Source organism: Amblyraja radiata, chromosome 22, assembly GCF_010909765.2.
Source record: "Amblyraja radiata isolate CabotCenter1 chromosome 22, sAmbRad1.1.pri, whole genome shotgun sequence".
Taxonomy (NCBI): Eukaryota; Metazoa; Chordata; class Chondrichthyes; order Rajiformes; family Rajidae; genus Amblyraja; species Amblyraja radiata.
The window spans coordinates 9418361-9432698 of NC_045977.1; the positions used below are offsets into that span (position 1 = coordinate 9418361).

Below are 14338 nucleotides of genomic sequence, written 5' to 3' on the forward strand. Positions count from 1 at the left end.
AGTCCAAGCCCTCTCCCCCTCTCCAAAGGAAAGCTCCTTCTCTCTCTCCAAAGGTGAAGACTCCAACAGCTCCGTTGAAGCATGCACATATATAATCAAATAAACCTGTGTTTCTACCCTAATCTAAGAATAACAGGTGACTATGTTTTAAAAGTAGCTGTCCTCCTTTGTGGCAACGTTAAGAGTTATTTGTCATATCAGACGGCGAGGTAGTGACCTTGCAGGTGGCTTCATTACTTACTGGTCCTTCTAACTTAGCCTAAGCATTCTTCCAAAACATCTAATTATTTTCCTAGCACAGGTTGACCAGTGGTGCTGTTAATTTAGCTGACAACTCTATTTGAGCTGACAGTCTGTTTAACCCTTACATTACAGATGGGAGAGGCAGAAAGAAGTGATTTGATACTAGGGATATTATTTTCTTTGTGACATTTTACTTTAATACATGCGCTTCAGTGGCAAGCGCCTGGAACCTACTGTCAAGAGTGGTGGTGGCGGCAGACGTAAATGTGGCATTTAAGAGGCTATTGGAGCGACACACGTATATGTAGGAAATTAAGGATATGGACCATGCGCAGACAGAAGGTAATACTTTAAGTTGATATCATGTTTAGCACGTACATCATGGACTAAACGGCCTTATCCTGTGCTATACTGTTCTATGAAACGTCACCCATTCTTTTTCTCCAGAGATGCTGCCTAACCCGCTGAGTTACTCCTGCATTTTCTGTCAATCTTCGGTATAAATTAGCATTCACAGTTGCTTTCTACACCACTGTTCTATGTTATAAAGCTGTGTCAAAAATGTTATCCTCAGGTTCCTATTAAATCTTTTCCTCCCCCACCTTAAACCTGTGTCCTCTGGTTCTTGATTCCCCTACTCTGTGCATTTATCGAATCTGTTTCTTTCATAATTTTGCACACCTGTATAAGATCACCTCCTGTGCTTCAAGGTATAAAGGAATAGCTGTGAGGAATATAAAATTGAATTAATGTATGACAAAAAAAGGTTGGTGTTTGACGGGCACTGTGGACTTACTGAGCCAAGAGGACTTTGGCTGTGTTGTAGGACTCTTTTCTCTAATGGCTACATGTTGGTCAAGCATGCTGCGAATGTCCAAAATACAACAGAAATAATGCAATACAAGGTGTTCCTTGGAAAGAGAGACAGGTTCTAACATAGCGAGTGATTTGCATTACCTCAGGGCCAACTCGGAAACACGTTTATCCTATGGACAATCCAGTACTCACCCCCTGGAACTGCTCCTGAAGCACACTGGGAATGTCAAAGCAGAAATAGGAACCAAAAGTCATCAGGCAGTTGAAAAATAGTAACAAGAACCTGTAATAGGCTAAAAGGAGAGAGGGAGGTGTAAAACACAAAGAAACGATAAAACACAAATATTAATAATTATCTGACAATTATACAAAAAATAAATATATTACTTGGTAAACAACAAAATATTCAGATACTAGAATCTGAACAAAAATATTTTCACGGTACCTTAATTGGCACAGTGACAATAAACAGACCTTGAACCTTTGAACAAAATGCTGGAAGAACTGTCAATTTTACCTGCCATTGGGCACTGTGCAATCTTCTGCAATGATCATTGAATTTTCCAATTTCAAGTAAATTGCCCTTGTTGTTTCTCATAACCATGCTTATGTTCCTTTCTCATCTGTATTTATAAAGTGTCTCCCGATCAGTATTCATACTCTTTATTGCCTGACCCATCCAACCAATCTTCAGATAAACCATTGTTCTACACCTTAATCGTACCCCCATTGCTTTCAATCTGACAACTCTCCATTCTTCCCACGGTTCTGAGGGCTCTGGTCTGAACATTAACTGGTTTCTCGTTCCACAAATGCTGCTTAACTAGCTGAGTTCTCCCAGCATTTCCTCTTTATTAAATGTTGCTGGGGATAGTCATGAGGCATGCTGTTAGATGGAAATGTGCACTGGAGTAATTAGTTTCACAAAGAGGCATAGAGTCAGAGTGATACAGCGTGGAAAAAGGCCCTTCGGCCCAACTCGCCCACACCGGCCAACAATGCCCCATCTACCCTAGTCCCACTTGCCTGCGCTTGGTCCATAACCCTCCAAACCTGTCCTATCCATGTACCTGTCCAACCGTTTCTTAAACAATGGGATTGTCCCAGCCTCAACTACCTCCTCTGGCAGCTTGTTCAATATACCCACCTGTGTGAAAAAGCTACCCCTCGGATTCCTATTAAATCTTTTCCCCTTCACCTTGAACCTATGTCCTCTGGTCCTCGATTCCCCTACTCTGGGTAAATGACTCTGTGCATCTACCCGATCTATTCCTCTCATGATTTTGTATACCTCTATAAGATCTCCTCTCATCCTCCTACGCTCCATGGAATAGAGACCCAGGTACTCAACCTCTCCCCATAGCTCACACCCTCTAGTCCTGGCAACAACCTCGTAAATCTTTTCTGAACCCTTTCAAACTTGACAATATCTTTCCTATAACATGGTGCCCAGAACTGAATACAATATTCTAAATGCGGTCTCACCAACGTCTTCTTCTTCTTCTTGCGTATGGCATGTACAGCCTAAAGTTGTAAGACAACTTTTTCTGTTTGATCTTTTGTTTGTGCACGCCAGGTTGATTGCATTCGTTGAAACAGGGTGGACCACGTAAAGGTTGCAATCTCCCACCCCACCAACGTCTTATACAACTGTAACATGACTTCCCACCTTCCATACTCTGTCTGATAAATGCCAAAGTGCCAAAAGTCTTTTTGACCACCTTATCTACCTGCGACTCGACCTTCATGGAACCATACACCTGTACTCCTAGATCCCTCTGCTCTACAACACTACCCAGAGGCCTACCATTTACTGCGTAGATCCTGCCCTTGTTTGACGTCCCAAAATGCAACACCTCACACTTCTCTGTATTAAATTCCATCAACCATTCCTCCGCCCACCTGGCCAATCGATCCAGATCCTGCTGCAATCTTTCACAACCAACTTCACTATCAGCAAAACCACTAACTATTGTATCATCAGCAAACGTTCTAATCGTGCCCTGTATGTTCTCATCCAAATGGGAGCAAAGGTGGTCTAGGACAAATTGTTGGTGATATTTGCTCTCAAGACCTCTTCCCTGTACTGATGCATTCTTGAATATAGACATCCACTGGCACCTTTTGTTTCCCCAAATGCTGCTCAATCTGCCATGTTCTTCCAGCATTTGCAGTGTCTTTTGGGGTTTTTTAAAGCAAGTCTCCCCAATTCTAAAGTCACACAGCATGAAAACAGGTCCTTCAGCCCAACCTGCACACACCAACCAACATGACCCATCTACACAGGTCATACTCAGGGGAGGAGCCATCTTGGGGAGGAGCCATCTTGGTGAACGGCTGCTAGCCAGCAGCCGTCTGTTTTAAATTCGTTTTTTTTTATAGTTTTTAGTGAGTCCTGTTTTTTTGTTTGTAGGGGATATGGTCTTTTTAATGTGGGGGGGTAGGTGTAACAATATTTTTCGGTCCCTACCTGGTCGGTGTGGCAGCCTTTTCTCCGGGCTGCCCGTCGACCCGTCCTCGTGGCCTACCAGCGGGCTTGGAGCGCCGTTTCCTGGCGGGGACCGCCCAGCACCTCGGGGACCGCCCAGCACCTCGGCCTCGGCGGCGGCACAGCGTTGGAGCGCTGGAGCGGAGCAGAGTGGAGCGGGCGATGCCTTGCCTGGGTCGCCGCGCTGGAGCTCTGGCGAGCTGGATCGCCGAGAGCAACAACTCCGGGCTGCGGGTCTGCAGAGCGGAGAGGCGGCGTGCGGAGAGGCGGCAGTGCGGAGAGGCGGCAGTGCGGAGAGGCGGCAGTGCGGAGAGGCGGCGCCGACTTTTTCATCGGGAACCTGGGAGCTCCAAACCGGCGCGGCCTTGTCGGCTTCGTCAGCCGCGGGCTCCAACCAGGAAGCGGCCGTTCCAGGTGGCCCAGCCGCCAAAAGGACTCTCCCGACGCCGGGGCAAGACCACCCGGTGAGAACGGCCAGGGACATCGGGCCTCCGTAGAGGCAATTGCGGTGGCCTCAATAGGCCTGACTTTGGGGTGAACATGGGGTGGGGACTGGACATTGTGCCTTCCCCCACAGTGCTATCCACTGTGGGGGGATGATTTGTTTGTCTAATTGTAGTCCTGTAGGTCTGTGTCCAAGATGGCTGCCGTGAAGAGAGAGTGGACGCTGGCGCGCTTTGGCTGCCGCTGCTCTCTCTTCACACTGTGTTTTTTATTTTCTGTTTTTGGATTGAATTCTGTATTTAATTTGTGTCTCTGTGATGTCTTTATTACTTGTTATATTCCGATTATATGTTATTCCGATTACTATGTAAGGTGTCCTTGAGATGTCTGAAAGGCGCCCATTAAATAAAATTTATTATTATTATTATTATACTTGCCGAGTTTGTTTGAGTTGAGTTTAATAGCCCGATGGCTGTGGGGAAGGAACTATTCCTGAACCTGGATGTTGCAGATTTCAGGCTCCTGTACCTTCTACCTGAAGGCAGCGGGGAGATGAGTGAGTGGCCAGGATGGTATGGGTCTTTGATGATGCTGGCAGCCTTTTTGAGGCAACGACTGCGATAGATCCCCTCGATGGTGGGGATGTCAGAGCCGATGATGGACTGGGCAGTGTTTACAACTTCTTGCAGTCTTTTACGCTCCTGGGCGCTCAAGTTGCTGAACCAAGCCATGAGGTCACCTGTAGAAGTTCGAGAGTCCCCCTTGACATACCGACTCTCCGTAATCTTCTCAGGAAGTAGAGGCGCTGATGTGCTTTCTTTATAATTGCATCCATGTTCTCGGACCAGGAGAGATCTTCAGTGATAGCCCAGGAATTTGAAGCTCTTGACCCTCTCCACCATCGACCCGTTGATATAAACGGTACTATGGATCCCCATACTACCCCTTCCAAAGCCCACAATCAGTTCCTTGGTTGTGCTGGTGTTGAGAGCCAGGTTATTGTGCTGGCACCATTTGGTCAAACGGTCGATCTCACTTCTATACTCTGACTCATCTCCATCAGTGATACGTCCCACACACTATGACACGCATCGCACTATGACCGGCTACGCAGTCATGAATATAGAGCGAGTACAGCAGGGGGCTGAGCACGCAGCCTTGAGGTGCTCTCGTGCTGATTGTTATCAAGGCTGACACATTTCCACCAATACGGACAGACTCATAGTCAAGATTGATCCTGGGTCTCCGGCGCTGCAAGGTAGCAACTCTACTACTGTACCACCATTCCGCCCACGGTGCCAGTCCCAGCCTCAACTACCTCCTCTGGCAGCTTGTTTCATACAACCACCACCCTTTGTGTGAATAAGTGACTTCTCAGATTCGTATAAAATCTTTCCCCCTCCACCTTAAACCTATGCTCTGGTTCTTGCTTCCCGCATTCTAGGCAAGGGACCGTGTATTCACCCAGTCTAATTCTCTCATGATTTTATACACCTCTATAAGATCATCCTGTGCTCCAGGGAATAGAGTCCCAGGCTGTTCAACCTCTCCCTATCGCGCAAAGAGTCCTGGCAACATCCTTGTAAATTTTTTCCGCACCCTTTCTAGTTTGACATCTTTCCTATAACATGGTGCCCAAAACTGAACACAATACTCTAAATGTTGCCTCACCAATGCCTTATGTGACTGAAAGATGACCTTCCAACTTCTATACAATGCTATTGACAGATGAAAGCCAATGTGCCAAAAGCCTTTTACAACACACCGCATCTACCTGTGATGCTACCTTCAAGGAACTTTGTACCTATTCTCCTAGATCCCCCTGCTCGACAGCACTTCCCAGAGCCCTGCCATTCACTGCGTGTGTCTTGCCCACGTTATTTTCCAAAATGGAACCTCATATTTCTCTGTATTAATTACCATCAACCATTCTGGTGCTGGCTCGAAGAGCCGAATGGCCTACTCCTGCACCTATTGTCTATTCCTCAGCCCACCTGGCTAACCCATCATAATCCTGTTGCAATTTTTCACAGCCATCTTCACTATTTGCAATACCACCCACTTGCTAATCTTGTCATATACATTCTCATCCATCCAAATCATAGTTATAGATGACAAACAGCAATGGGCCCAGCACCAAACCGTGAAAATACAGGCTTCCAGTCCAAGAAGCAACCTTCCACCATCACCCTCTGCTTCCTTCCATTGAGCCAAGTTTCTATCCGTTCACCTATCTCTCGACCCGAATCGACAATTCCTTTTCGCCAGAGATACCACCTATCCCACTGATACTCCAGCATTGTGTCTATCTTCAATTTAAACCAGCATCTGCAGTTCCTTCCAACAGCTGTTTCTCCTTGGGTCCCAAGTGATTTAACCTTCCAGAGCAGCCTACCATGTGGAACCTTGTCAAATGCTTTGCAGAAATTCATCTCTTACTAACTGTTTGGAACATCATCAGCCCTACACTTTCTTACTTAACATTTTAATAATATTCCTCTTCTTATCAACATCCATCAGCTTCTTATCCAACTATGTCAAAAACATTCAAATTCTTCCAAGTTCCCATTTTTGCCAACCTGCTGCAACACGTCCCGTCTACAAATCGGATCTAAATCCCAACACATTTTCATAACCATAGGTAAATGGCAAGTTGTATTTGCCTGAAGATGTGAGCTTCACTGAGTGGGTTGATCTTTAGTGGACAGATACACGGTGATTAGAAAAAGACAGAAAGTTTGGAATTGCTGAAATAATAGAGAAACGTCCCGTCTGATTATGTACAAGCAGACTTCATACATCGATGTTCAAAATAATTTCTTGTAATTCTACATTGATTTTATGATTTACGACACACACACACACACTAGGAGAAAGATTACACTCAGTCATTGGACCTCCAGCTGGCAGGGTAAAGAACACAGGGTTTATGGTTCAGATGATCAAAGTCCGAGAATTATCTTCGCGCTTCTTATTTTTGGAAAGGACATAAACAAAGCTTGGACAAGTTTTTTTTCGGCCCGAAACGTTGCCTATTTCCTTCGCTCCATAGATGCTGTCGCACCCGCTGAGTTTCTCCAGCATTTTTGCCTATCTACGAGTTTTCTTATTCTCGTATTCTGGGTATTTTATCGACTACCGTTAAAGCAGAAGACCAAGCTTTGTGTTTGGCATTCGATGTCTGTCGCATTAACAACGCTCCTCAACCACACACTTTACTGAGATTCCCTTTACACAGCAGAAAGAGGTCAGTCACTCCGACTCGCCATATCAACGATGTAAACATGCCCAACGCTGACCTCTCTCTGCTGGCGGAGTCATGTCGGAGATGCCCCGTTGGCCGGAGCCGAGTGAGCTGGAGCCGAGTGAGCTGGGGCCGGGGGTCGGGGGTTGGGGGTCGGAGGTCGGGGACTGCCGCCCTGTGGGACGGAGCCGCCGCTGGTCTCAGCTTCAGCGACTGCGCGTCGACGTCACCGCGCCGCTGCTAACGCATGACGGCACGCAGGCAACGTGACGCCATCGCGCCCTGGCAACAACATACGTCGTAAACACCCCCTGACAACATGGCGTCATCACGCCCTTGCAATGGTGACGTCATTGCGCCCCTGGCAAGATGGCGTCACCGTACAGAACTCCGCCCACCTGTTTCCACTGGCTATGTCCCCTCTACCCTTTCAAACATAACCATCACCCTTCCTAGAATGCTGCCAGGCCCACTGTTCCTCCAGCAGTTCCCCCATTCTCGCTCCAACTACCAGCATCGGTAGCCACTTCTGCCAAGCTTCAGTTTAGATCGGACTGTCTGGATGGGGGTGGTGGTGAAAAGGGCACACCCTGCCTGATTCATCAACAGGACTCTGTCCCACCGCTTGATGCAGCCACAGCAGGAATTGGGCACCATTCCATCTACTTTGGGAATACACATTTGCCAAGAAAGTCTGGAATTGAATACAGTGGTCAAGAGCATTTAATTGTCATATGTATCGAAAAGGAACAATGACATTTGTACTTTTAGCAGCACAACTTGTCTGATAGTACTGAATAGATAACATAATAAAAACAAGCAAAAAAGTTTAATAAAAAACGATATTAATGTAAAACAAAAACCAAATCCCTAGTGCAACAAAGAGGGTTTGTAGTTTGTAATTTAGTTGGTATTTGCAGTGTTCAATAGCCTGACGGCCATTGCGAAAAAGGTGTTCCTGAATCTAAAGGTCACAATTTTCAGACTCCTATACCTACTTGCTGATGGCAGGAGTTAAATGAGAGCATAGCCAGGGAGGTGTGGGTCCTTGATGATACGTGCTGCTCTTTTGAGGCAATGCCTCTTTTGGATCCCTTCAATGGTGCAAAGGTCAGAGCCGGTGATGGAACGAGCAGTGTCCACTACTTATTCCTGGGCATTCGAGTTGTTAAACAAGGCCATGATGCAACCAGCCAATATGCTCCCTGCCGTGCACCTGGTAGGTTAGACCCGTTGCGATTCATCTTGTGCAGCTGTGTAGATGCAGGACCCTGCTCTATTCTCTGCTCTTGCTGGAGGATGATTAACTCAGTGAAGAATGCACTTTGCTCCATCCAAACCTGCCTTTCTTCCAGTGTCAATGGTGATTGGCACATTCCAAGGTGCAGGGCTCTGCGATGAGCAACGCACAGAACTAGTGTTGGGGCAAAGTACAAGCACCGTTCAGTGTTAGGATGTGGGCTTATAAAGGAAAGTGTGCTTTAACTTGACCGACCATCAGTGTAGGGATTGTGCATTCAGGTTTGGATGGGTTCTTAATAAAGCATACTGATCTTTTCAAAGGTTCATATGGCACCATTATTGATCATCAAGCTAAAGTCTGTACCCTCCAGGATTCTAAGCTGTTATTGCTGACTTTGATCAGTCCCCCATGCTCTGAGTTGAAGGAGGAGATGTGTAAGTTAGAACAGTACAGGGTAGGAGTTAAGCAAGGATGAAATAACACTTAGTTTCACAGGTTCCAGCTATAAAATGTCACTTAATCTAAGAAGCAATTGTGGACAAGGACATGTGTTGTTGAGCTTCCGGATGCTCGTGTTGACAAAGGGGTGTGGCTTTGCAACTGGAACCTCTGCCCAGCCATGTTTACACACTGGCTCTGAGGCATGCAACATGACGCCAGCTGCATCACTGCAGAATGCAAATGGTTAAGTTCAGCTTCCAGCTCCACAGACAGGAGGTGGGGCGTGTCCTCTGATGCACAGGGTGTAGATGTCCAGATATAAACACCGTGACATAATCCAAAACCTGCACTTTGATCTCAGTGCTACATGCAAATCGTTCACCAAATTCAAGTAAACGTACTTTCTTGAATATATCCAGCCTCATTCCTTTCGTAACTCCAAACTTTGGAAACCTTGTTTTTCAACTGCTAATTATGGTTGATTAATGATAGAAATTCCTTAGACGTACGTGCACAATGACACTAACAATTCTGTGAAAAGCAACATCCACCCCCCCCCCCCCCCCCCCCCCCCCCCCGTACGTTTACACAAGAAAGTGGACATTTGAGCAAAAGAAAATGCTGAAGGAACTCAGTGGCTCAGGCAGTATCTGGGCAGGGAGTGAACAGATGACATTTTGGGGCGAGTCCATTCTAGATTAGTTTAGTTTATTGTCATGTGTACCGAGGTACAATGAGAAGCTTTTGTTGCGTGTGTAATGTCTGCTGTAAGACCCTGTTGTGACCAGCACAATGAATACACGTCCTCCAACTTGTAAGAAAGATTTAATCTGAACAACCAACGGAAACTTCCAGAAGGTCACCTGACCTCAGACACGAGGCACAGGCACATTTACCTGCTTCTGCTTTTGGCCTCAAGGGGCGCTGGCATTTATATTACATATACATCACATCTCCCCCTTCACCTTAATTACATCACATCTCCCCTTTCGTGCTAATCATCTAGCGGAAAGACAATACATGATTATAATCGAGCCAGTCACACTGCCATTCTTGAGATTGATTGGAGTAGGGGAGATAAAGCAGGGTAAGAGAGGTGAGGGCAGCCAATGCCTGGCAAATGATAGCAGGCCCGTACGAAGCTTTCCAAAAAGGGGGGTGGCACAACAGTATTACAATAAACTTAATGTGTAATAATGTGCGCGCTGCGCATATCACGAGCGCGAAGCGTGAAGTCCCTCGATGCCAGGGTCCAGGGCCCTCTTAAGGGCCCTGGAAGCTCTGGGGTTTTAGATGCTCTCTGATGCATTCTGAGCCTTATTTTGGAGCATTTTTGCACCAAATTTATGACCAATATTTCAGAAATTAACAGGAATCTGAGAGGTAGCTTTTTCACACAAAGGGTGCTGGGTGTATGGAACGAGCTGCCAGAGGAGGTAGTTAAAGCTGGGACTATCCTAATGTTTAAGAGACATTTGGACACATACATGGATAGAACAGATTTAGATGGATATGGGCCAAACGCGTGCGAGTGGGACTAGTTTAGATGGGAGATGTTGGTCGGTGTGGGCAAGTTGGGCTGAAGGGCTTGTTTCCACACTGCATCATTCTATGACTAAAAAGTTAAGAAGAAAAATGAATGTAGATAAGTAGAGCAGATTTGAAAGAGGAGTGAAATGTAAAGGCAGAGAGAGGTTAATGGGTGGAAAGGAACATAGGAAGGGAGGGGGGAGAGTGGGCTTGGGCAGATGGGTGAAGGGAAAATAGACACAAAGTGCTGGAGTAACTCAGTGGGTCAGGCAGCATCTGCGGAGAATATGAATATGCGACGTTTCACAGAGTGCTGGAGTAACTCATCAGGTCAGGCAGCATCTCTGGAGAACATGGATAGATGACATGTCACAGAGTGCTGGAGTAACTCAGTGAGTCAGGCAGCATCTCTGAAGATTATATTTCGGGTCAAGACCGTTCTTCAGTAATATTCATGATGTGGCATGCATAGACATTCCTGAATGTTACCAAAACCATTATGAGCTACTTTGTTACGGTGCTTGCCCTCTCCTATAATGTCTCTGCTGCCTTGGGTGATGCAGGGCAGGACACGAGCTTTGGGACATGGTGTGAAGCTGTTGCAGTCTGTCCCAGCCTGGTAAAAACCTGGATGGAGTGGATGTGGAGAGGATGTTTCCACTAGTGGGAGAGCCTAGGACCAGTGGCCACAGCCTTGGAATTAAAAGACATTCTTTTAGGAAGGAGATGAGCAGGAATTTCTTGTCAGAGGGTGGTGAACTGTGGAATTCATTGCCACAGACAGCTGTGGAGGTCAAGTCAATGGACATTTTTCAGGAGGAGATTGATAGATTCTTGATTGATATGGGTGTCAGAGGTAATGGGGAGAAGGCAGGAGAATGTGTTTGAGAGGGAAAGATAGATAGAGCCATAGATTGATACAGTGTGGAAACAGGTCCTTTGACCCAGCATGTCCCATCTGCACTAGTCCCACCTGCCCACATTTGATCCATATCCCTCCGAACCTGTCCTATCCATGTACCTGTCTAACTGTTTCTTAAATGTTGCGATAGTCCTTGCCTCAACTACCTCCTCTGGCAGCTTGTTCCATACACCTACCACCCTTTGTGTGAAAAACATACCCCTCAGATTCCTATTAAATCTTTTGCCGTTCACCTTAAACTTATGTCCTCTGCTCCTCGACTCACCTACTCTGGGCAAAAGACTCAACCATATCTATTCAAATCATGATTTTATACACCTCTATTAGATCATCACTCATCCTCCTGTACTCCATGAAATAGAGTCCCAGCCTACTCAACCTCTCCCTATAGCTCTGGCCCTCTAGTGCTGGCAACATCCTCGTAAATCTTCACTGTACCCTTTCCAGTTTGATGACATCTTTCCTATAACATGGTGCCCAGAACTGAATACAATACTCTGAATGCGGACTCACCACCTTCTTATGCAACTGCAACATGACCTCCCAACCTCCATACTCTGCCTGACCCGCTGAGTTACTCCAGCACTCTGTGAAACGTCACAGAACAGGGCAAGATTAGCAAGTTTGCTGATGATACAGATGTGACTGGTTTTGCATATAGTGAAGATGGTTGTGAAAGATTGCAGCAGGATCTGGATCAATTAGCCAGGTGGGCAGAGGAATGGTTGATGGTTGCATGGTTCCTTGAAGGTCGTGTCGCAGGTATATCTGGTGGTCAAAACGTATTTTGGCATTTCGTCCTTCATCAGTCAGAGTATTGAGTATAGAAGTTGTGAGGTCATGTTGCAGTTGTATAAGACGTTGGTGAGACCGCATTTAGAGTATTGTGTTCAGTTCTGGGCATCATGTTATAGGAAAGATGTCAAATTGAAAAGAGTACAGAGATCCCCATCCTGGATCAGTCCAATCAGTGTTGTGTCGTCCGCAAACTTGAGAAGCTTGACAGAGATGTCTGTGGAGGTGCAGTCATTGGTGTGGCGAGAGTAGAGGAGAGGGGAGAGTACGTATCTTGCGGTGCTCCTATGCTGAGCGTTTACGGATCCGAGATATGCTTTCCCGTCTCACATGCTGCTTCCTGTCAGTCAGAAAGCTGGTGATCCACCGACAGAGGGGTTCAGGCACAGTCAACTCAGAAAGTTTGGAGCGTAGTAGCTCTGGCACAATGGTGTTGAATGCAGAGCTAAAATCAACAAACAAAATCCTCGCATAGGTCCCCTGGCGGTCTAGGTGTTGGAGGATGAAGTGTAGGCCCATATTGACTGCATCATCCACAGATTTATTGGCCCAATATGCAAAATGCAGACTGTCCAGCAGAGGGATTGTGATATTTTTCAGCTTGGCCAGCACAAGCCCTTTAACAGTCTCCATGACTATAGAGGTCAGTGCGACAAGCCTGTAGTCATTAAGACCAGTAATCCTTACCTTTTTGGGTACAGGGACAATAGTCAGAGGGGGTGGCGTAGGCCCAGTGGGGTCAGCGGGGGTGGTGTGGGCTCAGCGGGGGTGGCTTGGGCCCAGTGGGGTGGCTTGGGCCCAGCGGGGGTCAGCGGGGGTGGCTTGGGCCCAGCGGGGGTGGCTTGGGCCCAGCGGGGGTCAGCAGGGGTGGTGTGGGCCCAGCGGGGGTGGCTTGGGCCCAGCGGGGGTGGCGTGAGCCCAGCGGGGGTGTCATGGGCCCAAACGGAGAATTGGGCACTCCCTTATCCCGTGGGCCAGATTTTTTCCCGAATATTTTTGTTTTCCCCCGTTTATTTTGATTTTTTTCCCCCTCAGGATTTTTTCTTACTCTGGGGGAAAAAGGGGGGGGGGGGCGGACGGCCATGGATAGGTGCATACTGGTGGGGGGAGGGATGGATTGGCAGATGAATGAATTAAGTGACAAACATCGGCTGTGAAAAGGAGACAGAAGTGTGTCAGGAGGAGTTAAATGTAAAACTGGAGGGAAGGGGATAAGGGGGGGGTGTGAAAGAAGGGAGAATAAATTGGAAATATGGGACTCTGGGATGGCAGATGAGTGTACAAAGGAGGCGAAAGGAGCAGAATGACTGTAGTGTTGGGAGATGGTGGGGGACATGGGAACACACCAGAGTTGGGCTGGGGGAAGCTGGAGGATTTAATGTTGGTACCATTAGGTGTAAGCTACCCAAGTGGGATCTGAAGAAAGGTGCCGATCAAGAAACGTCTCCCATTCATTTTCTCCAGAGATGCAGCCTGACCCACTGAGTTACTCTAGCATTTTGTGTACAGAGTTTGCACATTTCCCTGTGACCAGGTGGGTTTTCTCCAGGTGCCCCAGTTTCCTCCCACATTCCAAAGGCATGCTAGTTTCTAGATTAATTGGATTTTGTAAATTTCCCCTGGTGTGTGGGATGCAAAACTGGGATAACAGAGAATGAGTGCACGGGTGATCGTTGATTAATATAGACTCAGTGGGCCGAAGGTTGCTGTTTCTATAAATTATATTGGTTGTGGACTTCACATCCTCCAAAATGGTCCCAACAACCCCAGAAGAACTCAACATAATTCCTGACAAAGCAGCCCATTATTGGGCCAAGTTACACCTCATCAATTACTACCCACCAAACCAGCATTTGTTTGTAACTTTGAAGAATAAGTAGACCATTCACATGTAACCCATCCATTTTAAAACGTAATTCTCACTTGTTAATATATTGCTGTTCTTTTAATCATCAGATCAAATCCACAAACACCCTAATAATTCTGTGGAAATAGTTTGTCCAGGTGAATTGTATTGGTTTAAGAAGCAGGTCACCAATTACTTCAGGGGAAATATGAAAGAGCATTGAAAATCTGATACACAATCCCAACAACGAATCTATAATAAGAAAAAGCATTTTTATATTAAAGTTTAAAAGTTAATTGTTATTCCCCTAACCCAATGAGATCAAT

The 14338-nt window shown here is 46.5% G+C and overlaps 1 protein-coding gene across 2 annotated transcripts in view; it reads right to left on the bottom strand.

Annotated features, from left to right (window-relative positions):
* Window positions 1-7435, bottom strand: part of LOC116985551 (major facilitator superfamily domain-containing protein 1-like) — a 31735-nt gene extending 24300 nt beyond the window's left edge. Inside the window, exons 1-2 of one of the 2 annotated variants that reach the window (XM_033040346.1) lie at window positions 7291-7435; window positions 1252-1352 (exon numbers count right to left, since the gene is read on the bottom strand). In XM_033040346.1, the coding sequence (XP_032896237.1) occupies window positions 1252-1352; window positions 7291-7312 (123 nt within the window). In that variant the 5' untranslated portion in view covers window positions 7313-7435. Of the gene's footprint in view, window positions 1-1251; window positions 1353-7130 lie in introns of both variants that reach the window. The other variant, XM_033040347.1, reaches the window with a different exon arrangement.
* Between the last annotated feature and the right edge of the window lie 6903 nt (window positions 7436-14338).